The 27,974-nt window shown below is 38.6% G+C and overlaps 2 protein-coding genes across 7 annotated transcripts; both read right to left on the bottom strand.

The window, feature by feature from the left end:
* Positions 1-2: 2 nt before the first annotated feature.
* On the bottom strand, positions 3-27,815 carry LOC135652735 (uncharacterized). Of its 2 annotated transcripts, none has more exons than XM_065173932.1 (12): positions 27,640-27,815; positions 27,443-27,527; positions 25,979-26,030; positions 25,872-25,892; positions 25,720-25,773; positions 24,078-24,128; positions 20,651-20,713; positions 18,178-18,243; positions 17,990-18,028; positions 15,764-15,886; positions 15,462-15,554; positions 3-293 (listed from the first exon to the last, which is right to left on the bottom strand). In XM_065173932.1, exons 1-12 carry the CDS (start codon positions 27,725-27,727, stop codon positions 18-20), a joined length of 1,011 nt encoding a protein of 336 aa, XP_065030004.1. In that variant the 5' UTR covers positions 27,728-27,815; the 3' UTR covers positions 3-17. The 2 variants fall into 2 exon arrangements, with proteins under 2 accessions (XP_065030004.1, XP_065030003.1); XM_065173931.1 differs by lacking the exon at positions 3-293 and adding an exon at positions 14,135-14,585 and having other exon boundaries at positions 27,640-27,812.
* Positions 2,930-12,351, bottom strand: LOC135652736 (uncharacterized). Of its 5 annotated transcripts, XR_010502187.1 has the most exons (8): positions 10,346-12,198; positions 10,149-10,233; positions 8,692-8,743; positions 8,585-8,605; positions 8,433-8,486; positions 7,894-7,981; positions 7,674-7,803; positions 6,739-7,242 (listed from the first exon to the last, which is right to left on the bottom strand). XR_010502187.1 is itself a non-coding variant. In XM_065173933.1 (6 exons), the coding sequence occupies exons 1-6, from the start codon at positions 10,461-10,463 to the stop codon at positions 3,424-3,426; spliced, it is 525 nt and encodes a 174-aa protein (XP_065030005.1). In that variant the 5' UTR covers positions 10,464-12,198; the 3' UTR covers positions 3,042-3,423. The 5 variants fall into 5 exon arrangements, 4 of the variants coding, with proteins under 4 accessions (XP_065030006.1, XP_065030005.1, XP_065030008.1 ...); XM_065173933.1 differs by lacking the exons at positions 6,739-7,242; positions 7,674-7,803; positions 7,894-7,981 and adding an exon at positions 3,042-3,618; XM_065173936.1 differs by lacking the exons at positions 7,674-7,803; positions 7,894-7,981.
* Positions 27,816-27,974: the final 159 nt, after the last annotated feature.

Here is a 27,974-nt window from a genome sequence, read left to right as displayed (position 1 = left end):
GTTTGGAATCAAACAATTTACATGTCAGCACCCTTGAAGGACAAAAGCAGAGGAGACTCCTCTGTCGGATCCATTCTGTCCATCATCAGGATATTCCAATCTGATGAAACCCATTCTGACATGGGACATTTTTTTATCAACATTTCTGGTTTCTCCTCCAAGTATGGCACGATATGCTTTTTCATGTCACTTTGGGAGATTCTGAGATGATTTCCTTTGACACTGATAAATTTGACTCGCCCAGCATCATCCAAAGTTTTTAGACCAATCCAGTCTTCAGTGTAGAGGGTAGTCTGAAAAAGTCATTTATTTATATAAGTATTCTAAAGGTATTTATATAAGTCATCATGAATCGTGATCATCATCATCTAAGCCTTTTTTCAATTAACATGAGATTTAGGAAACAATCCTATAGAAGAACGAATAAAATAGAAGAAACAATCCTATGCATCAGATACTTAATTTTCAGAGAACACTGGGTTCATCAGAATCAGAGACCCATTGAAGATAAAATGAACAAACATTTCTATTAATGTGGCACAATAACAATATATATAAACATGATACTAGACTCTGGTTGCAAGTCTGATGTGGATATCATAACTATCCCAAGCCCAAGCAAACTTGATTGTATGTAATGACAACAATAAAACAACCATGTCTCGTTTGTTTCTAGCATATCTGTCCAGATTCTGCAACGCTCTCGAAATTTATATGCACAATAGTTGGGTCCACTTTATACACCAAGGAATAATGCACATTGCAAACATAATACCTCTTTCATAATATTGGTAGCACTTGAAAGTAGATTTCTCCATTTTGTCAATCATATTTCTCAATTCTGACAAAAGGAAGACCTGATTCATGTTTCTCCCTATTACTTATCTAGCATCTGTAATCCAGGTCATATGCGAAGCATGCATTAAATACATCAGTCTTACTCCTAGCATTAAGATTTTTCTATTTCTCAATTTATTAGAACAGGGTGGTTAATGGAACGGATGCCCCATAGATCAGATCAAGTATATATGGTTAACTAGCTTTTCCTAAGGAAAAGCATAAGAGAAATAATGACTTCTCACAATCTGATTAAAACAAAAGGAGCAACACTCAGACTCAAAAATAGAAGAACCTTCCAAGGATGAAACCAAACTAAACGATGCATACATGATGGAGCTTTATGAGTAATATAGAAGAAGGGAGTTATGGAGTTCACACTAAGTTCAAACTAAAGTCCAGCAGGTCTATCAACAATACATAATGGAAGTAGAAATAAATGAATCAAATATGTCATGTCTTCACCATATTCTGAGGAGTGTCACCTCTTTTTGGATTATAAGGTACTTTTTAGCAGTTTCTTTAAAAATAATTTCTAACTTTTCAGTATCTACAGGCTATTAGGTCCATCACAGCTTCCCCATCATTGGTACAGTCACATGAATCAAATTTCTGTACTAACAAATAAGTGAAGAATGATAATGTGATGTATAATGCAAGGGAAGGATGCAACCAACTTACTTAAAAGAAAGGCCTAGAGACTGCTCTCCATCCTCAAAAATTCGCTTAAAAGAAGAATCTTTGAAAACCGGATGTCCAAAACTTTCAGTGAGTACAACTAGTCCACCAGTTCTTTCAACTGCTAATTTCATCTCCGCAACCCCAACCTGAACATATTCAGAAAGGGTTAGAAAATATATTAAGCACTTCGACATCCATAGAACTTCCCTCCTCGGGAGTACAGCCACTAACACGAGACTCGAACATGATGACATGAAAATTTTCACAAGTGTAGGACACGTCAAAGTACCGACATGGCCATTGTTTCATGTGAATCTCATATATTATTATATTATTTTTTACTTGGTACAATTAGAATCTATGATTATCATAAAAAATATATAAAAATCTAGCAACCATTTATAGTAGCAAAATTCATATATATACTTCAAAGTTCAAACACATACATAAAAACATTCGATTATGTCATCAGTTAAACCTACATCAAAATTTGACCTGCCTTGAAAACTAATATAGATGGATAAATGTCTTACATATTTTGCACGACATTAATAGAAAATTTTGTCAATGGTACTACAAGGTCCTAATAAGTACTGAAGTATCCAACTTCCAACAAGGACACAACACACAACAAACAAACCTGAAACGTTCACACATCATAGTCACTGGAACTGTCCTAGTGTAATGTTCACAGCGTGCTAAAATGACACATCTCATTATTACACAAATAGACTGACTACTTGTAACTTGATTTTGAAAACAAAAAAATGACTTATTAGGTATAAAAAGTTAAAAACAATGAAGACAACAAACAAATCAAACCTGATCAAGTGCTGAAGCAAAAAGGTCCAAAACATGGCCCTGGCTAACCAGCTGCTTGGCAAGATTATCATAAAATTTAACAGCTTTGTGGAAATATGGAGCAGCATCTTTATCAAGATCTTTATCAAGATAATTTGCCATAAATTCAAATCCAAAGAAAGTAAGAAAACTCTCATTTGAGTTTTCCAATAAGTGTAGTCCGTCCCATTGAAAAAGGGAGGACGAATGAGAAAGTAACCCTCTTGAAAGCCGAAAAGAGCCATTTCTATTTGGGTGTTAAACCAAAGTAGAAAACCGTGGCTCTGATACCAATTGTTAGGATCAGAGCGGCACTAAGAGGGGGGGGGGTGAATTAGTACAGTGGATTAAAACTTGTAAGTTTGAAAGACGATTTCGAAAATGTGTAGAGATTTCGATTTGACAATGAATGACTAGATAAAAGTAGCTCGAGTAACGTGAGAAGATGAAAACCGAAAGCTTGATGTTGTGTAAATAATGATTTCGGAAAGGTAAGTACTCACACATTCAAGGACCACACCAATTTAAAGTTGTTCGGTCAAATGACCTACATCCACTTGCGAAGCCTTCTTCGATGAAGCTCCCAACTTCCACTAGCAAATCACTTTGAAGGGGAAGGACAAATACCCCTCTTACAACCTTTTACAAGTGGTTCACCCTCGGATTTCTTCCGGCGGATTCCCAGCAAGCTCCCGGTCTTGTGGCGAGTTCAACTAGTCTTTGGCAAGTATCCGATTCTTCTCGGTGATCTCCACGAACCTCCGTTGATCTTTCCGACGGACTTCCGAAAACTTCGGCAAGTCCCCGATTCCTTCTTGGTTGGTTCCGGCAGCACTTCCAACGATTCTTCGGACTTCTTGCGGACTCTCGAACACCCATCGAACTTGACTCCGGTAGACTTGCTTTATGTCTTCAAGCTATCGTAGTTAATCCTGCACACTTAATAAAACTTCAATCGAGACAATTAATACAAAGCAATAATCAAGTTGTCCGGCATGTCATTGGTCTTACGACGCTTCGTTCGATTCTTCGGCGCATCGTCCTCTCTTGCGGCCTATTGCCCAATCAGCCAATTGACTCCGCAACTCCGATATCCTTGGCGCAACACCCGGTCTTCTTGGCCCGATGCCCGAATCCACGGCCCGAAGTCTTCTGTCGATACGTCGACCGATCCATCGGCCCGACGTCCAATCTTCTGACATGTTCCTCCGGCACAACATGATTTTCCTGCTTTAATTGTCTCATCCTGATCGAAGCATCCTGCGTCACTCAAAACGTAGATTAAATCATAAACACATATCAAGTGGTTTCATCATCAAAATACGAGATTTAACATTCACATGACACATCCTTTATTTACAAGCCTAAAACGGCCACCAACCCAACTAAAATGGAACTATTAAGCCTTCGGTCATCCCTCTACATGCTGTGGAAAGCATGAACAAACAGGAAGACACAGACATACATAAGTATTACATCAAACATCCTGTTTAGAACTTTATCCGTGACAACTTGGAATTCATATTTTCCGGTGGTGCATAATCTGGTTCGATTTGGTAGAGTTACAGTCGGCATACATGCATCTGGAGAAACTGGCAGTACAAAGTTGAGCTGTAATCTTTCCAAGAACTCTGTTTATTCCATTCTTTTGACACTGTTTTGTTTCCTGGAATCATTTGCAGTTAAAAGGCTTTCAGCTTGGATGGGGCTTTCGGATAACAGGAAAGGTGTTGCCCGTCATTTCGCTCGCTGTTCGTGAGAGGAATATCTCGCGTGTGCTCGCTCAGGTAAAATTTCTGACCAGGGTCGTTCAGATTGAGAGAGGAGTTCTTCGGGAGAATCCGATTAGAGGTAGACTCGGACAGGATTTCGTATGGGCCTGATTTTACCATGCCCAATATACGGTCTCTGAGATTAGATGAATAAGAGACTATATATACATGGTAACTAAGGATATACATGTTCGAAGGATTAGATCTTCTTGTATCGTCTAGGGACTATGGCATTGTGGCCTAGTACGTCGATAGTTGATGAGTCGAGTGAATTATTAGCAATAATTCACTATATCAGAAGGAGTTCTAACGGAAACGACTCATGGCCAGTTCGATATCGTGCCTAGAGGATCACACATATTAAGTGGATGTTGTGAAGTCCTTATTTTAGATCCTATGGATGAGATCCGATTGGAAGATTGGATAAAGATTCAATGTGAACGAGATAAAAATTTAGTGTGAACAGGATCCGTTAAGGATATGCTTCTAGCACTTATATAGATAGGAGGACGCCCCTCTTATTCTCCTCAGTCTCCTCTCCTCCTCCTTGCTCCGGCAGCCTCGTGGTGCACGGGGAGAGAAAGATCCCGCGGTGATCTAAGGAGCGTCGTCGCACTGCGTCTGCTGTGTGGATTACCACTACAGAGGAGTATGCTAGTGCTCCTTCATCCTCTTCATTGGATCTGGAAATTCGGGGATATACGATCTCCCCAGGTAATGCTTCTGACATGATATATGCGATTTTTCGGATCAGCAAATTTTTTGCGCACCAATCGTCGCACAACGGCCATGTACTTAACTATGGGAAATATGGTCTTGTTTTGTTTTCCGCTACGCATGAGATGGACTCCTCACGATTTCCCAACAGTCCTAATCTAGTCCTAATAGATTAGGACTCTACTAACTATAATCCCAACAGATTATGACTCTTCTAGCTAGAGTCCCAACAGAACACAAAAGAACAAAAAAAAAAAAAAAAAGCCTGAGTTTGTGATTAGAAACTGGAGACTTAATTCTTTTTCCCATCATTTCTCTCAAAATAATCGATCCTGTGCCTCCTCCCCCTATAAAACATTCTTTTTTCTATTCCATAGAATGCTCGACCAATCACATTTTTCTAATGCGATCGGTATCCTAAACTTGTGACGATTAAGATTTAATATAAAATTGCTAATCTATTATCGAACGAGTCACCGTCTGAATCATAATTAAAGATTATTCATGCATCTGTCGGAGGCTCACGGGGGGGATGCACCGTGAAGTCTTTAATGTCGTCCATCCACGTGTGCGGCGATCATCACGAGAATCGGATGTGATCATCCATCTACGTGGATGTCTCTTTTCTGCGAGCATTGCTTCAACTGGTTGGCCTTTCGTAGCCTTGCCTGCAACGGTGGTGAGGAAGCTCTATTTATACTATCAAGCTTATCGAAGGGTCGTGGCACGTCTAACCTCATGTGGAGACCTATTAGGCACGGTGATATGAAGCAGGTGTCCACGTGTCGACATCTGACACACCACGCACTATCCTCTCATCAATCGATACATACCTTCCAAATATTCGATCATGAAGCAAACCTTAATTAATACTCACATATGAAATCAGTCTCTTAAACAAATTTATGAAATGTAGTTGGGAATATCTCTTGGTTAGAATTATGTGAGAAAATTAACAACCAAATTTACATTATTTGAATTTTATGTAATTTTTCTTGGAATGCTCTAGTGCACTTTTTATCTTTTGTTTTGATATTGGACAAAGTGGGCACTTTATACTACCGGTGTGGGCTTTGTGTAGCGAAAAGAAATGGTTATGTGTCGGAACGCAGATCTAACATAGAATTGCCGCCCCACGTCAAATGGCGGACAACCTTTTACCTTGTCGACAAATGGCGGACAACCTTTTACCTTGTCGACAGTATATATATATATATATATATATATATATATATATATATATATATATATAAGGGTATAGATCCAAATTAAAAAATAGTAGACTCCTAGTAGTTCCTATTGGAATAGTTATGTTTATATTTTAAAAAATTATATTAAGATTTTTATAATTTTAAAAATAAAATAAATGATCATATTTTATTAAAGTCAACTATTATGATGACAGATAGTACGTGATATCACATGTTGGATTGACATCATAAAATCAATAGTTGAAATGATAATTTGAACGTTTCTCTATCACCCTTCGCATCAATCTATGTCGCTCGCCTCCCTACCCACTTATAACTCCTTCTAGAGCTTTGCCTTTACTTCTTAGTCTTCTCCTATTCCTTCTTTCTTATGCTTTTCTTTCAATGCCACACAACTCTTTTTCATCTTTGTGCTCTCTTCCAATTCCAACTTAATTTTTGATATGCTTAATTTAAATATTTAATTTTTTTGATATGCTTTTACTGTCAAACAATAATGCCAAAAGGATTAATGTGATATCAGATGGTATAAACCCAACATAGAGGGAAGAATAATACATTTTTAAGAAAATAAAATAATAATTAAATTGTTTTATTAAAATTATAAATACAACAACAATAACACACCACAATATCTTAAGTAGGTTATTACACAAATTTCATTTGTAAATGTTAACAAGTGTATGAAACATCAATTCATATTTGAAATATGCATCGGACCTTAATACACATTTCATTATTCAAACATACACTTACTATCACTTATATCCTCATTTAATTATTTGGTCTTTACATCCACTCTCATCAGTTGCTTCTGCGGTCTGACCTGACCCAAGTCAATTTCACCTAATTGCAACCCTTATTACATTTACACGAACCCAAATCTAACTCAACGATTGGGTCTATTTGCGAACCCAAATCTCGCCTCGGATACCACCCGTTCTATCTTTCGCTATGTTAAGAACGGTCCTAATCGAAGTATGCAGCATTTACGCTACAAAGTATGCCCCTTCCCCGGCCTTGACGTTGTTTTCCTGTCATTTTCAAGACAGGAAACTTATTGTTCTACGAAGGGATCGAGGAGCTGAGAGACTCCGGGCTGGAGGAGGAAACGGGGAATTGGGCCAATGTGGATGACTTCAAGTGGTTAAGAGCGGTGCAGTCTCCCAACTGGTCTGTGATACCTGAGGAAGAACGTGTGCAAACCAAGAATGCATCAGATACCACCAAGGAGCCATGTGAAGATAAGCAGTTAGAAGCATTGTTAATCTGCTTTTTACACTTGAATCTGTTTATCTTGAACCTTTGTTGAATTCATTTGCGATTGCGACTCTCTCACCAAGAAAGATTATAGATCTTGATACTAGCAAAACGATAATATTATTTTTCAAGTGGAGGACTTAGTCTATTGACTAAAATATCTGAACGGAACAAAATTAGTTATCTTATCCAATTATAAAAGGGCCACATAAATATAAAGAGAATAAAAAACAGACAAAATGAGATGTAGAATTGATCAAGAACTGCTGCTCTGTTAGATTTTAGCTTTGGTTCGATGAAAGCATAATTTGACTACCGAATTTATATCAAAATTTTCAAGCTAAAGTTGCCTTACTGGTTTATGGATATATAGGTGGCCAACTCATTCGAAATGGCATACGATTGACCAGTAGCATGTCGGAAGTATTTGTTGCCATCCCCTCCAAAAAACTTGCAGTGTTCAGGTTCATAATATCTCACCCCCCCTATAGCATGCATGATATTTTGCCTGTCAGTATAGATCACTTGACGATGCTAAACTAATCAATAACCAAAATCCATTGTCTAACACTCACTTTCGAGCAAGGACACAGCCACACTTCATGCATCCAATATATACTCGAGGTTTCAAACGTTGCCTTGCTAAAGTGTTTCCCAATGTTGCTGCAAAATTTTGAAGGTAATCAAAATAATCTACATCCCACTAAACAGGATGGCCGCACATTGGCAGATCCAGATCTTGTACACTGGTGTTGAATTTTTTCTAAGATTTTTCACAATGTTGGGGAGAGGCATGTGTCACGGTTCGTGCCACCGATCTGACAGGCCATCAGGCTGGTATATACTGTCTGATATGTATCCGTATCGGTTAGAACAAAATGTTATACCATGGAAATAACATGGGCAAACAACTACAATATAAAATAGTTACTAGCTACACTTAGTAGTTGCATAATGCTGCATATCTATTATAAGCTTAGGCTTCTATTACCAACTTGATGAAAGTATATGCTATATAACTTATTTTGTAATACAATTAATAATTTTCCAATCACGTATATATCCAGGAGGTGACTACTAGAAGCACAAAGAACATGCAAAAACTTAATATCACCTGCGAAAGACCAACTATGTTGTAACCCATGCTAAGTTCCTCCATCTCCTTTACCTGCAAACCAAGCATGCAATTCAAAGAGCTCAGTGATAAGCACTTTGACCTTTATGAAGAATCAATTCTAATGAACTTCACCCAAACAGCTTAATCACCTTCTGACATACAACATCTGCCTGTAACATGCGAAATATGTTTGTTAGAAACAGAATGTATAAGAAAAATTCTAGCGAAGGCATACTTTTCAAAGAAGAATATCAACCTGTTCCTGAAGTGGCATAACCCAAGAGTCCCAGACTCCATCTCCAATTTCTCTAACAAACAGTGTAAAATGTCAGACAAAAAACTAGATTTATCAAACAACCTAAATATGATCCTGAACAGAGAATGACTATATTAATGTCAAGACATGCTATAATAGTGTCACTTATTTGTATCTTACAGCATGAATATGATGTCTAATTAAAGTATAATTCCTAATACATTTCACGAAAGAAATATCCAGATGCAAATTTAGTCACAAGTATGGGGAAAATACTAGCATTCACCTAGGTCCTCTTTTTTTTTTTTTCTTCACAAAGAAACTATGTCTAAGATAAAGACAGTAAGTTTATAAGTTACTTCAATATTAATTTTGAAAAATGAAGACAAATCAGTGCATGAAGCTTCCTTCAATGTAGAATCTGGAGAGGGTCAATATACACAACCTTACCCTTGTAGGGGAAAAAAAAGAAAAAGAAAAGAAAGGCTTTGTAACTCAAACCTGGTCACCCAAGTTACAAAGGAACAACTGTATCATGCACAAGGCTTGCTCTGTTTATTTTTAATAATAGGCAAACTGAGAGCTACTGTCCAAAAGCCATTATTTCTATGTAAAATTTAGCAGAAACAACATCAGGTGGTGTCAATATGCAGAGTAAAGAATCTCATTCAATTTCAATTTACTTCAACAGGAGAACACAATTTGATAACTTCTTTTCTGATGTGAACAAATCTTGATTGAATGACCATTGAAACTTCTGCTACTAGACCTAACATCTATCATCCATTCCTCCCTCCTGCCTAGTTATCAAATATCAATTACACTGAAAATTTTTGTTAAAAAAGAAAAAGACTTGTTCCAATATTTAAAACTAGTAAAGTCAGGTGCTGCATGGAAAGATGTACTTATTTTTACAACTTATGCTTAGTGCAATCATTGAATTTTCCCAATCTTGAAAAGCTATGAAATAAAGAAGAAAATGACAAATTGACCACAATAGTCATTTTAAAGGTCTTGACAATAATTATCAAATAGCATATCACACTTTATGCAAGTAACTTTGTCTGTCATTTCTATTTTTGTCACCTCTATCGCGAGGAGCCAATTATATCGTTGAGAATATATATGTGATAACCTGTAAATTTGAGCTATCCCCATCTCATCCTCTCCGTAATCAATAGCTAACTGAGACCTTAGAGCATATTCAAGAGGCAGTATTACAGGAGACTATTAGAAAGCAAAGAATCCTCATGGTGTGGTTGCAAATGACACCATCTGCAGCAATAAGAAGAAAACTGAGGTGTCTAATGCTCGTAATCTAACAGATGAACATAGTAAAAAATAAGGATATAATCTAGATAAAAACTCATACATTAAAAGCAAACGAACTAACATAATGACCGAGCTGCAAGAGCTTCATGAATAAAAAAGCGAACAGGAAGAAAGGGGAAACATACATGCAGTATCCCTTGGAGCGAGACCAATCGCTCAAAAGCTGGGTAAACTGCGCAACCCCTTTATTGGCACACTGATCTCCGATCCCTAACAAGCATCACGAGAGAGAGAGAGAGAGTTCTCACACCGATTCAACAAAATCTTCCGCGATAACCTTTAAGAACCAGGGCGACGGGAGCCATTTGGGATGCGGTCGTACCGTGCAAGACGATGAAGGGGAGGGAAGAGGAAGCGGGGGCGGAGATGACGAGGAGGACGACGAGAGAGAGGAACTTTCGCGTGGCCATTATTGCCGCCGTGTTCAGAACATTAACCATGTTCTGAACATTGCACCGTTTTTTTTTCTTTTTTGTCAGTGCAAACACCGTTTCTTTTTTTTTTTTCCTACAGCACACCACCGTTTCTGAATAATACTGGTACAGTTCTGAACATTGTTCAGTTCTGAATCGGAGCCTCGACAATGTCGAGGCTCCGATTCAGTATAAGAGGGCCAGCAGAGGCGCATCTCCGGCAAGCAGTTCGAGGGCGGCCGCACCCAGGCCGATTACAGCATCCAGAAGGAGGCGGAGGACTCCGCGGAGGAGGACTCCTTCTGGATGTTGTAATCAGCCAAGGTGCGGCCATCCTGTTTAGTGGGATGTAGATTATTTTGATTACCTTCAAAATTTTGCATCGTTTGAAACCTCGAGTATATATTGGATGCATGAAGTGTGGCTGTGTCCTTGCTCGAAAGTGAGTGTTAGACAATGGATTTTGGTTATTGATTAGTTTAGCATCGTCAAGTGATCTATACTGACAGGCAAAATATCATGCATGCTATAGGGGGGAGGGTGAGATATTATGAACCTGAACACTGCAAGTTTTTTGGAGGGGATGGTAACAAATACTTCCGACATGCTACTGGTCAATCGTATGCCATTTCGAATGAGTTGGCCACCTATATATCCATAAACCAGTAAGGCAACTTTAGCTTGAAAATTTTGATATAAATTCGGTAGTCAAATTATGCTTTCATTGAACCAAAGCTAAAATCTAACAGAGCAGCAGTTCTTGATCAATTCTACATCTCATTTGTCTGTTTTTGGTTCTCTCTTGGTGAAATAAAATCTCTGACTCCTTCAATTTCAGGCATATACTGCACAAGTACGTGAACGAGGATGTATCACTAGGATCTTGGTTCATAGGATCAGATGTTGAGCATATCGATGACCGCAAACTATGCTGTGTTGTGGCACCCCACCCGGTAAAGATGCTTGCTGTTTATGTTTGATCTTTCAAGTCCTAATATTCAATACCAGAACAATATGCAGATTGCGAGTGGAAGGCCCAGGCAGGCAACACTTGCGTTGCCTCATTCGATTGGAGCTGTAGTGGTTCGTATCTGTGATTAGAGAGGGCCCTAAATCCAAACTGGGGTTAGGTTGGGTGAATGTGGTGTTTCCGAGCACATTCTTTACGGTGTACTTGACATTGTCTGTCTAATCTCATACAGATGATTGCTGGTACACAGTAATAAATGCTCACTCTGATGCAGACTGATGTTAACCCCCAAGTAGGATCTTGTGCTGTTGATCTAATAACTCATAGTTAGCCTCACCTAAATGGCATCCGATGCAGGTTGTAAAGGTCCGGATCAGCGAGACGATGTCTTCCTAAAGCCATCCTGATGATAATAGAGTTATCTGCAGCTTGCGCGCAAATCAATATGATGTAGAACTATCGAGCAAACGAATGTGAAGACAACCAAACCGACCTGACTCGAGAGGGGGGAAGAAGAAGTTCGAGAACCAAAAATGTCAATTCCAAGATGGCACGCATTCCACTCGTATCAGCAATCAAAAGTATGGATCAAAGCTGCCCTGAATGAATCAAATTCTTCGACCGCCTAACCGATTTCTAACCGAAAGGGTTTTTCCTTGAACGCCCCAAGATGGGCGCTGCTGGAACAAGAGAGCCAGACGGCTCCAGCTCCATCAAATCCTCCAAACGTGCAATCTCGAGGCCAGGCCTTACCGAGAACCAAAGCGGACCAAGAAACAAAGGAAGATAACCACTTACTTGTAAGAAAAGCCCCATCGCCGGCCCGATAATTGAGCGGGCGCGGCTTCCGCAGTCGTCCTCCAGCAACAAACCGGCCGGAGCTCCATCTCCACGGCCACCGCTCCAAGATCGCCCACGGCGCTTCTAATCGTTCCGAACCCAAAGGTGGATAGAGAAGACTATAAAATATAAATACTACAAAATCAATCATATTATGTCATTAAATGGTAAATCAAGTGGATCAAAACACTGTACACGCATCTCAAAGTGGGATGGGCGTGGATCATGCGTCCTGATGAATATACTATAGATCGAAAAAGAGGATACTGCCACGCAATAAAATGTGTGTGCCACTTAAACTTAAATTTGAATTCAAAATATAAGCTTGTCTAATTTTGTATTTAATTTAAATGAAATTAGAGAATATCCGCAGCGAATTAGATGAACCATTATATCGGAAGATTTCTCTTCATCCGCTGATCGGGCCCACTAAACATCAGCCAATGGGGGTCGTCGAATGGCCGAACTCTGCAACCAACCCGAAAAGCCCAGCGGCCTCGTCACGTCGGCCACCGTCAGTCCCCGTCCCCATATCAACGGGCAACAGAAACACCCATTTGTCCTACCTACAGCTATTGATGGAGGCGGCGATGCTATCTTGTGGACCCCAATCCTGCGACAGTCACAAGACAGGTAAGGCGGTCACAGTGGTAAACGGATCCTTCCGCCTGGATAAGAAAAATATCTCCTATCTTCGATGCCGTTCCGAAGACCGGATCGGCGTCACCATCATCGTCGTCGTCGTCATCAGCAGTATCCTAAAAAATAAAATTGAAAATATTACCTTCGTCTTAATTTCCACACACACGAAAATAAAAGAAAGAAAAATGAATTACGAGTTTTAGTGTTGGAGTTTATTAGGGTTATTGAGCGTTCTGCTTCCACACTCTACCCACCCCATCCTCCTCTCTCAGCATGTATAAAGTTGCCTCTTTTGGACGACTCCGCACCCACTACCCTTCTTCTGGGTCTTCAGCCTTTCGATCTCTCTCCTCCTCCTTCTCCTCATCCCCTTCTCTGTTTAGGTCTATCGTTTCTCGTTCGCACCTTCGATCCTCGCCCGTACACTCTAGATTCGTCAGCTTTTCTTCTTCGCGATTTTGCCGTCGAGATTTCTTCTTCGCTGTCGCTGCCACCGTCGCTGCTCGCCGCTACTGTCGCTGCCACAATCGTTGCTCGCCGACTGCTCGCTTCTCCACAATCACTGTTGTCGTCGCAACCGTTGCCGCTCTCGCTCCCGCTTCAGCTATGGCTATCGCTGTCGTTGCCTCAATAGCCTCGATCTTCTCACTCTTTTCACTATATTGTTAACAGTATATTAATAATATACTACTAACTATATACTAACAATAGTATTTTGATTTATTAGATTAATAATATAGAGATCGAAACACTAAAAGTAACATACTACAAAAAATTTAGCTAGATATTTCATGAATAAAGAATAATTTTGAATGATATTCTTCTTTGATATAAAATATTAGCCATATATATTAAAAATATTCAAAGGGAGGGAAATATTCCTAGAATAAAAATCTGTTTTTGCTGAAATACAATGTATATCAGAATTTCTACACAACTACCTTTTAAGGTTGTAATTTTGTTGAGGAAGCAGTGGATTTGGGAGACTTAACTATGACCATTATGATAATATAGTCGACTTTGGGTCATGTAATCAAATCATGTCACCACCATATAATCATAGTCGACTTTAGGTCATGTAGCCACCACGTCGGGGAGAACAGCTTGAAGTGGTCGAGATGGACCAATCCGATGCTCAAGTCTAGACGAAGCGCACGGTTGGGATCTTCCAAACGCAATATATTTTGCCGTTAAAGGAATAATATTTGGGTACTTAAACCAACAAAAAAACAAAAACAAAAAAGAGTGATAACAATTGTAGTAGTGACCTTCGTAGTTAAAATATACACAGCACATGAAAAGTTCAAAAAGAAAACCTGAAACACGTGGTAAGTATAAATACACAGGTTTCTTACCACCGTGGAGCATTTCAACGAACTAGATAGATAACATAGGATGGGGGGTGTTTCGAATCAAACAATTTACATGTCAGCACCCTTTAAGGACAAAAGCAGAGGAGGAGACTCGTCTGTCGGATTCATCCTGTCCATCAGGATATTCCAAGCTGATGAAACCCATTCTGACATGGGACATTTCTTTATCAACTTTTCTGGTTTCTCCTCCAAGTATGGCACGATATGCTTTTTCATGTCACTTTGGGAGATTCTGAGATGATTTCCTTTGACGCTGATAAATTTGACTCGCCCAGCATCATCCAAAGTTTTTAGACCAATCCAGTCTTCAGTGTAGAGAGAAGTCTGAAAAAGTCATTTATATATACAAGTATTATAAAGGTATTAAAGAGAGAGAAAAAGGATGAAGCTACAGAAAGTTTAATTTGTCCAAATATACTTCCTATGGATCCATTTGAGTCATCATATAGCATGAAAATTAACACCTCAGCATGCAAGGGCAATGTTGCAAAATTTATGGCATCATGAATCATGATGATCATCATCTAAGCCTATTTTCAATTAACATGAGATTTAAGAAACAATCCTATAGAAGAAAGAATAAAATAGAAGAAACAATCCTATGCATCAGATACTTAATTTTCAGAGAACACTGGGTTCATCAGAATCAGAGACCCATTGAAGATAAACTGAACAAACATTTCCTATTAATGTGGCACAATAACAATTTATATAAACATGATACTAGGCTCTGGTTGCAAGTCTGATGTGGAACAATGTCAACTCTTATTCTTGACTCTATATCAGATATTTAATATCAGATTTTTGCCTGTACCATGCTCTGCTACTTATTGGCCTCAGGTGATCTTATCAATTTCCATCTACATGCATGGATCTCTTGAAAGGTAACATCTACAAGGTTTATCATCGGTGATATGTTCTAACCATGAATCTGCATTTCAACCACAAACCTACTACCCATTTGTTCTGCAGCCTAGACCTGGATGAACTCTGGTAGGTTCATTTACAACTGAATTGACTACTATAATCCTCAACTTAATAGAGATCAGAAGCAGACAGAAATGAGCTTAATGTCCTATGTAACACTGCAGTTGCTAATGTAGAAACTGCTCTAGGAATTTCTTTATGGTTGCATGCAAACAAGGTTGCACCCAATAATCATCAAGTCTGGTGCAGAGTTACTTAAAAGGTATTCCTCACCTGTTGTGGAGGCAAAATTGGGTTAAAGGCACCATCTGGATAATATCCAAACCAAGATGTCTCCCGAGGAATCAGAACTGTATCATGCTCGAACTGTCCAGCAAGTAGAAATCATAAATAAAAAAATAGTAGTCCCATCTTGCAGGATAAGATGTAAATAAAGCAAAAAATTGTAATGCCAAAAGTAGTAAATATTTCATCTGTACTATCCCAAATGATCCTAGTGGTTCATCTCTGTCGCTAACCAGAAACACAGACCTTCAAGAAAATTGAGAAATGAAACAGAAGCTTTGTGAACTGACCATTATAAGAATCAGATTTTCTAAGCTACTGAACCTTTCTTTGTAGGTAGAATTTCTTTCACTGGGAAGTTCATTGTTAAGCTTTGGCAGAAACCTGCATCCTTCCAAATACTCAGGAATGTCCTAGAAAAACAAAAATTGTGAGCAGTATAACTTGAATCCATAATCAAGTAAATTCAACACATAATGTGGAGAAAAACTCAAAAAGGGATGACAAAGACTTGCTCTAAACATTGGTACCAAGTATCTAAAATTGATGTACCATGTAAACCTTATTTGATAAATAAGATGTGCAAGGATAACTGTTGGTTGATGCATAGTACAGTCCTATTAGTGATTCTTCCCTGATGCTCCACAATAACAATAGTTCTAGCAATCCATAATCATGGTGATCATGTGAAAAATTTTAGTATCTTCTTAGAACTGATACTGTCATCTGCAAATTACTTGATTGTAATAAATGTAAATAAATTGAAATTTCAGGAACAAGAATCAACAGGTTTTACAGAACAGAATATTATCCACTGCTGCAATAGAGCCTATGGTAGGCAGAAAGGCAAACCACTGGCCAACATCTTATCCCGATAAAGACAGAATCTCTCAACATGGCATATTATATAATGTCAGCTTCCTTGTAAGTAAAATATTTGCGCTCAAATCATCCAATAAATTCTTAATTTTGTTGCCTAACAACGGATTGTTTGTCTCAAATGTTATCCATTATACATAAACTTTTGTGAGGGTTTCATGAAAAGTTGCCAAGAAATGGCATAGGTAACAGCATAATTCACCCTGCTAGCAATTTATATTGTTAGCAGTGAGTTCAGAGATGCCATCAAGTTGCAAATCATGCTCTCAATGGAACATATCTCCCAAACAGTCCAGTCTAATAATGCTATCAAGCTGCAAAATGATAAGCTTATAGGCTACATATATTTCAATCAAAATCTCCCTTGTGTCATCATTCCTGCCCAATATGAGGTATAGACCATCATTGGTGTGTGTGCGGGCGTGCGCTCATATCAATTGTGACTAGCATGATACCCATCTAGCATGATATAAGTATAGGTCTCACAAGAAATCCTAAACCTGATATCTCCATATCCATTTTCTCTGTTTGTCTTCCCCTCTGTTCTATGCTTCCACAGAAACTTGCCTACAAATTTCTTCATTGAGCGTATACCAAGTACTTCATTGAAGTTTGTTATCTACTATGTGACAATGCTATATTTTCAAGAAATGAATTCACATGATATATATTGAGTCATGTACTGTAAACCAGCCTTAATACCACTTTTCATGGGTGAACTATCAATATGAATCAATCATATTTGACAAGTTTTGGCCAAATCAGTGACAGAAATGGCATCTACACCGACTCAACCAGAGGACTGCGCAATATTTACGGGAGGCCTTCAGATGAGGAGATATCACCTATGCCCTAGATCTACAAAAGTTTTTGGAGGATTTTTGGAGGACTGCACAGATATGTCACATCACATGGTGAAAATCAGGAAGCGGGAGAAAGGGTTGGAGGGAGGGAGGATGAGGATGGGAAGAAGAAAAGGAAGAGAAGGTAAGGCAGAGCAGGAAAAAAGGTGGTGAAAGAAAAAGGACAGAGAGGTCAGAAGGCGGTGAGTGATGGTGGGCACAGTCAGGGTGGTCACAGTCTGCATGTCAAACCCTGAGTACCTAAAACTGGATGCAATTCAGAAAAAAATGCCGGCTTTAAACCCCAAGTAGTGGGGTTAAAAAAAGGATTGAACCACCCAGGTGGTCCGTGTTCCAACATACCAGTTGGTATAAACTGCTCTGGGCGAAATTGTATTCCTTGGATAAGACTATGTCCATTGACCCTATCCTACCCCGTACAGTGGGAACCTCATGTACTAAGCCATCTTTTTTTCATAAAAAATCTGTTTCTAGTTGATGGATGAAGAAAGAATCTTGAAGTCGTAGACAAGAGAAGAGTGTTTTGGACGAGAGTTTGGATTCTATATAATAATTGCTGTATAACAGACTTGGAATAAAGTATTTTTACCTGCCCAAAAAAAATAATTGTTGGTTAGCAAGTCCAGTTCATTATTATTCAATTACCATGCAACCATCAAAAGTTCCAAGTGATTTGGAGTAAATAACTAAATAGCAAAAAACAACATTAAGCTAATTGAAATAGATAACAAAAAGACAAAGTTGATCAGTCAAGACTGAAAATACAATACTCACAGTTGGGATCTTCAGATAACCACTAGGAGCCAAGTGTGCCTGTAATAAATCAATTTCAAGTCAGAGATACCAAATAGTACCCATATTTGGCTTAACGGATTATGTTACGACAAAATACTGTGAGGAAGAATCTCCCTAAAGGTCACTAAGATCTTCATTGCATAGTGTAGCCATAGTTGGCAACAAACCTGCACATAATCTGAATAGATTTGTGATTTGATGAGGTTGTCCACAAGTATGCATATAATCCCTGACTGCAATAGAACAACATTGAAACAGCACACTCATATTTAATAAAACCAAAAAGATATTGTAGCATACAATTGCATCTTATGTTTCTACATTACACGATCATTGTTTTTATTTAAGCAGTATATATGAAAAAACTAAGGCTGTAAATCATTCTAAAGCAGCAGAAAATTTTAAATTAAAATGGACATATTTAAACAAGCAAAGGGGTAAGTCAAAGCAGGGAAACTTCATTATAAAACTTGTATAATTTAATTACACTATTATTGTTACCTCACTAAACTACATTCAAAAAGTAGAAATTGTTCGACAAAAGGAAAGAACACACCACACAACAGTTTACATAAGGGTTATCTCCACCTGTATCACTTGGGAATTTGGAAACAATGTAGTTAAAAGGTGCTACCACTGAAAGGTGTTAAGGTGTCAAAACGCCTGAGGCACTCGCCATCGTCCAAGCAAAGAGAAACACTCCCATATATATATATATATATATATATATATATATATAATGAGAAGAGGGAGGAGGAATTAGGTAGTAGGAGATTGTTAGGATCCAAGGAGACTTGGTGGCTATCGATTGGGAGGGGAGCTATCAAGGAGGAGGGAGGGGGAGGGGGCAACGACGGAGAAGCGGATAGCAAGAGGAAGAGGGGGAAGATGCAAAGAGAAGGAGAAGAGGGAGGAGGAAGAATCACGTAGGAGGCGAACAAGGAGAAGAAGGATGAAGATAGGAAGGAGGACGACTGTTGGTTGTGAGGGAAGGACGGGGGGCAAGCAGCAGAAGACGTTGTCGGAGGGAAGGACGGGCCCGGGGGGGGCGGGGGTGTGGTGGTGGTGTTGGTTGTTGAGGTCCAAGGAGGCTCGACAAGTGGACAATGACAACAATAGAGGAAGGGAAGGAGAAAGAGGGGCAGCATGATGGAAAGAAGAAAGAGAGAGTTACCGTGAGAAGAAGACGTTGTCGGCGGGCCGTTGTGAGCAAAAAATCCACTCGTCGATCATTGGCGGGCCACCTTTGCCATAAGAGGAAGTTGTTTTCTGTTGTGGAGAAAAGAAGCTGCAAACGATGACATAGGGAGGAAGAGGCTTGCACTCCGACAACATAGTGCAAAGGAGGCTCACAGTAGGGTTTCACTGAGTTCATTTGATTGCGTCAAGCATTGGGTGTTGGTGGTGGTGGTGGGGGGGGGGCGATGGGTTGGGTTTGGGAGGGGTGGCAGGATGTTGTGATTATTTGGTTTGGTTGAGCCAACTATTCCAAAAGGATTGAACTCAGACTCGATTAGATCGAGTGCATGCCTAAGTCACCCAACACTTAGGCTCAAGCACGCGCCCAAGTGGCGCCTCCTTCAAACGCCTTGTCCAGATCTGTTACAAGGTTCTCAAGCCTCACCTCACTTGAGTGCCTAGGCGAGCGCCTTCTAAAAACATTACCAAATAGAGAAATAGTTCGAGACCAATGTGATGGGTCTTGTATGTTCCCCATAATCCATGGAACTGCTACTGATGTCAAGGATGGCATTATCACCATCACTTCTTCTATACTTTAATTGTTTTGAAGCTACTAGGGGCTATGACGAAGGAGGCTATTAGCGTTTGTATGAAGGAGTAGGAGGGAGAGGGTGCTATCAGGTGCAATCGAGGAGGCGGTTGTGGAGGAGCCAAAAGGAGAGGGTGTTGTCTGGGGCGACGAAGGAGGCAGGAGGAGGCGGTTGGGGTTGAGGAGAGAAAGAAGGGTGCTTTTGGGTCTGGGGAGGGAGAGGGGGCGACGACCAACAAGGAAGGAGAGAGAAACTACGAGAGTTCGCTAAAGATCACACTCACATAAAAGCCTCTCGTCAAAGGATGTCATTATCGTTATCTATCGGTAGAGAGGAAGATGCCATTGTCATTCGTTGATGGAGAGGAAGAGATCACCTTATAGTGTGTCGATCAGGTTTTCCAAGGGAGCAACCTTATGTGCACGAGGGTAGGGGGTGTGGAAGTTAAGTTAATTTGGTTCGATCAAACCAGAATCAATGAACGAACCTATTTAGATTAGGTTTGATTCTATTTCAATTTGCCTCAGACGAGCGTTGGGATCGCTTGATGCCTGGGCCACGCCCAATTGAAGGTGCCCGCTTGGACCCTACCAAGACCACTTACTAGGTGCTTGGGCGTCGCCTCACCTCGCTTGGGCACCTAGGTGAGCACCTGGTCATTTTACAATTTGGAAATGCCTCAGTACTAGAGGATTACGCACTTGAGGATTACGTTCTACAGGTTTATGTGGTTAATAATGCAAAAACTAAAGTTTCCACATGCCTAAGTTTATATCTTAGGTAAATAAGGTTATTTATACATAATGAAGTAGAACATGTGGATTGCATGGGAAAACAAACATTCAAGAATTACTTCCAGAAAACTTACACCACATAGGGGAACTGAGGCAGTACCAGCATGTGGCCCCCCTAGAGAGATGAAATTCTTAACCTGTCATGAATTCCTGATTTGATTAAGTATCATAAAGGAAGCATGACATATCTTTTAGCTAATGGAACACAGTAAGTAGTATAAAGAGAAAACTGATAAAAGAACAGATATTTCAAATATAGCTTTTACTGGTAATTTTTTATGTTCATCAGACTCAATATGTGAACTTGTGATGTACAAGAAAGGTCAATTAAATATGCTTAATCAAATAGAATATCTATGTCATAGCATGTTTGCAAAATATATTAGAAGAAACTAGACAGAGCATTAAGGAACATTTGTTGATGTGTCCTTCTAGAAGCAACACCTTATGTGCTTTTCTCTTCAAGGTATTAACAAGGGATCAAAATTCAAACATCACTGTAAGCTTGGCAAATAAATTTCTGTAGGTTTGCCTTTAGGAAAAACAAATTAATGAGAGAATAAACAAACTGTTGAACCACGTGTTCCAATTTATCACGAATCTCAATACCCTTCGTTCTTTCAATTTTATCAAACGATTATGCTGCAGCTAAGGAGGCTGCCATGGGAACGTTGAAGACAACTGAAAAACAATGTTACATGGCAGGCTAGTCAGACAGTTAAACATGTAAAAGCTGCCAAGAGGCCATGGGCACCATGGCAAACTGAGTAAACCATAGTAACCCCCTTTTGCATATAATCTACTTTTTTTCCCCTATCTTATGAGTCAAAATTATCCATGTTTAACATAGGTTTTGCTCAAAAAACTTGTCAAGATCTTCAGGATTTGCAGCATGAGATGGCATATGTTTAACATAGGTGATTGCACTCACAATTTTTTTGGACTCCTTAATTGGATTTACTGCACATGGGGCTTCGTTTACCTTCATGCATTAGCTAGAACAATTAGCACGAGATCAAGTTGGAATGTGAACTCTTTAAGACCAGTACATCTCATATAAGGATCAGGGAAACCTATAGGTGAAATGGATCCAACATACCAAAATTAAGCATGTCAAACTTCATAGCAATCAGATGCTCTAGTACTTTCCCGGTACTGGAAGCTGTTATATGCTGGGATTAGTAGCTTACTCAAGTAACAAAACTGAGGGAGGAAAAAGGCTCAATTACTTTCCAACAACACCGGAAAGTTCTAAATGGCGGTTACATGATTTTGTGTCCCTCAATTGTTTCTACAGGATGATACAACAACTTTTGCTATAACTTTTCTGCTACTGAAGAGCTGTCAAACGCTGGATGTAGTATCTTATCCAGATAATAAATCTAAGGGAAAGTTATAAATTTGGGTATAAATCAATTTGTAGATTTTCTTTGGTTTAAGGCCAGATACATGATTGTTATTTTCTACAGGATGATACAAACAGCTATTTGCTTTTGCTATATATTGTTTCTAGAGGATGATACAACACATATTTCCTTTAGCTGTAACCAAGTTAAAATTTCAAACTCGAGGATCCCATGACCTAGTGTCCAAAGGTTTCTTTATCCTTAGAACTTTTCTGGTACAGGGGCTGTTATTTGCTGGGACTGACTATACATTATATTTTAACAACTTGTATCGCACATAGTTTTGGATTATGATGAAACAAAATGCAGACACTTGTGAATAAAATGAAGATCAAGGTGCATTTGGATTGGCTCAAGCAAAGTGGACACTAAGCCATTAAGGACAATATGATTAGTCTCTCATGTGTGTATTGCAGTTATTATTTTGTGACCACAGTGTTCTAAAAATAAGTGGTTTACAATAACATTTGGAGAGCTTTGGATATATTTTATTATTCCTTAACTCATCCCAAAATATAACACAAAATGACTGACAATCACCAGCAGTTCGGGTGTTTTTGACTGACTACAGTTTGCTGTCGTCAACTGCATAAGTATCATTTTAAGGGAATTACCATGCAGGTCGGTCTGCAACAAATTGAAGAAAAGACTAAGCACAGATGATGACCACTCGTGTCCACAACTTTTTATGGGCTATAGATGATTGCACATGTTTGTAGGTGACCACAAACTATCAAGATACAGTCTAGGCATTTTGAAAATTTGAATTACTGTCAACTGCACCTACTTGCCAACGAAGGCATCTTCCTAGATTTGCTCATTGGAAACTGACGACGCCTTTTGCTAGAGGTCTCTAAAATCCATTGTGCTGTACTTTGACTTTTGAACTCTCGAGTGCTTCAATTGCAAAGCTCTATTCTGCGGATAATCAATTCAGTCACTGTGAACCATGGTTTGGTGAGAGTTAGTTGTTTATTTATTTTTAGAATAAGAGAAGGGTCTTCTCTTGTGAGGATCTATCCTTCAAGTCTGGAAAGAGGAACTATCAGCATTGCAAACTCTTTGCCTTCACTTATAAGAAAGTGATATATGAATCGCCGAAGGCCTCAAGGGTTTGAGTATTTGAAACATGCACATAGACTATAGGTCAAAAGAACGAATGGATTATTATACTTCATTTCCTCTTTCTCACTAAATTCTTACCACTTGTCATTGTTATTGATTTTGCTAATATGATTAGCTTGTGAATGACATCTATTGGTACTTAATAAATGATCAACATATTGTTTATGAGAAGAAATTTGCAGATTCTCAATCAAATCTGTTTTAGTTTTGTGCTTTTGTTGAGGACAACTCAATTTATCCCATCTTGGGGTGCTTAGATCCTCTAACAAAAATCGCATAGTCTGGACAAATTAGTTTCGATGGTTGTAGATATGCCAAGTAGAAAATCACTACAGTAATTCCTATATCATGCATTTTATTATTAACAGAAGTATCATCCCTTAAAGTCCTTATCAATTACGCTAAAAAGTTGCATGGCTCTATATCTATGTTCTATCATGCAGAATGATCGAGATTTGCAAATAACTTATCGATGAAAAGTACATTATACCTCTGTTCACATTTATCAGCTTATATCTGGAACCCTAAGCTTTCTTAAATATCATGAATAATGTTAGACCAAATAATTCAGTTGTTTAAAAAATTATGATGATAAATTGTAATGTGCCGACCATTTGAGGTTGGCTACATGAATGTTTTATTGTTGAGATATATAAAAAAGAACATCTTTACTTAAATTAAAAGAATTTAAATCTTTATTTATAATCTTATGTAAAGCCTTCTTAGATCTCTCTCTATCTTTCCTCATACCACTAATACTATTTGTCTCACCTCTCTTAACTGTAGAGTCCATAAACCTACTTAGCACATTAGCATACCATCATAAATGATTCTACCTCATTTCATCCACTATCAAAGCCTCAAAGGTACCACTAGTTATTATTCATGGCTTCTGAAACAGCAAAGACAAATGATTTCCAGGACAACAAAACAAATTTTGGAAGGAATATATAGAAGTGTAACATCTTACAGGAGGTCCGCCTTCACATGACTCCACTACTGCTCGACCAATCAAGTTTCCCTGAAAGAACAGTTCAACAGAATCAATAAGTATTTTTAAACTAAACTAGGATCTTTGTTGTCCAATAGAAGCAAACTGCAGAGAGAATAATTGTGGCATCAACATCCAAGAAAATACAATAATTCTGCATATTTTCAAACAATTCAAGCACATGCATGTGCATGTGGTTGTAAGTGCACATGTGTGCATACTGGGATAAAAAGCATCATAAGCTGTGGAAGGTACTTATCAAAACTCCTGACAAGAAAACAGTACTTGAATACATAAAAGGACCTGATGCCTGTGAATGCACAATGGTCTTATCACTACTATGTTACAAAAGTGTACGGATAGTATTACATGCTAAATAGGTACACATATGCCTACAAAAGAGAATACAGACCTCCTAATTCTCTAAATGAAAAACTATAATGACTTTAAACAACAGACAAGAAACAAGCCAAAGCCACCAAATTCATCCTTATCATATACAATATATGCCACATGGTTAGGCTATTTCTGTTTTAACCAAGCCTTAGTAACTTTACTTTCATTCTAGGCAGAATAAGTTGGATCTACTCCCCTATGGTTTCCTTCTTCTTGTGTTGTCTTTAGTATTTTATGCAGGATTTTATGAAGTAACAGTTTAATCATTAATGTTAAAAAGAAACATGAACCACAAAGTGTATCCACAAGGTCAAACACAGCTTAAAATTTATCACTAACTACTTTGTGGTAAAACACCAATAATATCAAATGGCAGCCAAAAGAAAAATCCAGGGGTTCAGAATATTTGGAAGCCTCTTTACGTTTTATGGTCTGTATCAGTCTTAACTGACAAGTGGTTCATTTGTAGGGAAACTTCAATAAAATAGCCTATCTTAACCACCCACATGCAAATCATTTTGCAGATTATTATCTTTCTCGGGTGTTGCTCACCGTTTGCTCACTCGGACTAGGAAAGGAGCAGGACTGTAATCTTGGTGGCTTATCACTAGTATGAGATAAATGAAATACCCCAAGATTTCAATACATGACATTGGATTAACTAAGTGGACCATTAACCTGAAAAAAGCTTCATATATATAAATCAGAATGGCTGCTGTCTCAGATGAAGTACACACAAAAAGATAAAATCTGCCTCTAAAATTAGTCAAGTTCAGCTACAAACATAACCATGGTCTTCTGATGTTTCAGGTACTGGACCCAGGCTGGTCACTAGCTAGACTGGTATGAATCCTGTACACTGGTGTTGAATTTTTTCTAAGATTTTTCACAATGTTGGGGAGGCATGTGTCACGTTTCGTGCCACCGATCTGACAGGCCATCAGGCTGGTATATACTGTCTGATATGTATCCGTATCGGTTAGAACAAAATGTTATACCATGGAAATAACATGGGCAAACAACTACAATATAAAATAGTTACTAGCTACACTTAGTATTTGTATAATGCTGCATATCTATTATAAGCTTAGGCTTCTATTACCATCTTGATGAAAGTATATGCTATATAACTTATTTTGTAATACAATTAATAATTTTCCAATCACGTATATATCCAGGAGGTGACTACTAGAAGCACAAAGAACATGCAAAAACTTAATATCACCTGTGAAAGACCAACTATGTTGTAACCCATGCTAAGTTCCTTCATCTCCTTTACCTGCAAACCAAGCATGCAATTCAAAGAGCTCAGTGATAAGCACTTTGACCTTTATGAAGAATCAATTCTAATGAACTTCACCCAAACAGCTTAATCACCTTCTGACATACAACATCTGCCTGTAACATGCGAAATATGTTTGTTAGAAACAGAATGTATAAGAAAAATTCTAGCAAAGTCATACTTTTCAAAGAATAATATCAACCTGTTCCTGAAGTGGCATAACCCAAGAGTCCCAGACTCCATCTCCAATTTCTCTAATAAACAGTGTAAAATGTCAGACAAAAAACTAGATTTATCAAACAACCTAAATATGATCCTGAACAGAGAATGACTATATTAATGTCAAGACATGCTATAATAGTGTCACTCATTTGTATCTTACAGCATGAATATGATGTCTAATTAAAGTATAATTCCTAATACATGTCATGAAAGAAATATCCAAATGCAAATTTAGTCACAAGTATGGGGAAAATACTGGCATTCACCTAGGTCCTCTTTTTTTTTTTTCTTCACAAAGAAACTATGTCTAAGATAAAGACAGTAAGTTTGTATGTTTCTTCAATATTAATTTTGAAAAATGAAGACAAATCAGTGCATGGAGCTTCCTTCTATGTAGAATCTGGAGAGGGTCAATATACACAACCTTACCCTTGTAGGGGTAAAAAAGAGAAAAAGAAAAGAAAGGCTTTGTAACTCAAACCTAGTCACCCAAGTTACAAAGGAACAACAGTATCATGCACAAGGCTTGCTCTGTTTATTTTTAATAATAGGCAAACTGAGAGCTACTGTCCAAAAGCCATTATTTCTATGTAAAATTTAGCAGTAACAACATCAGATGGTGTCAAGATGCAGAGTAAAGAATCTCATTCAATCTCAATTTACTTCAACAGGAGAACACGATTTGGTAACTTCTTTTCTGATGTGAACAAATCTTGATTGAATGACCATTGAAACTTCTGCTACTAGACCTAACATCTATCATCCATTCCTCCCTCCTGCCTAGTTATCAAATATCAATTACACTGAAATTTTTTGTTAAAAAAGAAAAGGACTTGTTCCAATATTTAAAACTAGTAAAGTCAGGTGCTGCATGGAAAGATGTACTTATTTTTACAACTTATGCTTAGTGCAATCATTGAATTTTCCCAATCTTGAAAAGTTATGAAATAAAGAAGAAAATGACAAATTGGACACAATAGTCATTTTAAAGGTCTTGACAATAATTATCAAATAACATATCACACTTTATGCAAGTAACTTTGTCTGTCATTTCTATTTTTGTCACCTCTATTGCAAGGAGCCAATTATATCGTTGAGAATATATATATATATATATATATATATATATATATAACCTGTAAATTTGAGCTATCCCCATCTCATCCTCTCCGTAATCAATAGCTAACTGAGACCTTAAAGCATATTCAAGAGGCAGTATTACAGGAGACTATTAGAAAGCTCATGGTGTGGTTGCAAATGACACCATCTGCAGCAATAAGAAGAAAACTGAGCTGTCTAATGCTCGTAATCTAACAGAGGAACATAGTAAAAAATAAGGATATAATCTCCATAAAATACATTAAAAGCAAACGAACTAACAGAATGACCGAGATGCAAGAGCTTCATGAATAAAAAAGCGAACAGGAAGAAAGGGGAAACATACATGCAGTATCCCTTGGAGCGAGACCAATCGCTCAAAAGCTGGGTAAACTGCGCAACCCCTTTATTGGCACACTGATCTCCGATCCCTAACAAGCATCACGAAAGAGAGAGAGAGAGTTCTCACACCGATTCAACAAAATCTTCCGCGATAACCTTTAAGAACCAGGGAGACGGTAGCCCTTTGGGATACGGTCGTACCGTGCAAGACGATGAAGGGGAGGGAAGAGGAAGCGGGGGCGGAGATGACGAGGAGGACGACGAGAGAGAGGAACTTTCGCGTGGCCATTATTGCCGCCACCCGCCCTCCCTACGGGAATTTAGGGTCGACTTTTCCCCTTCCAACTCGTATGCTCAGGAGGCGATGACGATTTCTGCGATCGCACGGGCGCCCGTCTAAATAATTGATCCACGGCACCGAACCGACGCGACGGTTGGTCGTTAAGCGAGCTAAGCGCAGGCCACATCGAGTCTAATCCGACCAGGATTGGGCTCGGTTCGACCGCGCCAATTGTGATCCGACGCCAAGCCTAATT

Source organism: Musa acuminata, chromosome BXJ3-11 (genome assembly GCF_036884655.1).
Source record: "Musa acuminata AAA Group cultivar baxijiao chromosome BXJ3-11, Cavendish_Baxijiao_AAA, whole genome shotgun sequence".
Taxonomy (NCBI): Eukaryota; Viridiplantae; Streptophyta; class Magnoliopsida; order Zingiberales; family Musaceae; genus Musa; species Musa acuminata.
The sequence above is the reverse complement of the archived record's forward strand: the minus strand, read 5'-3'. Positions and strand labels throughout refer to the sequence as shown.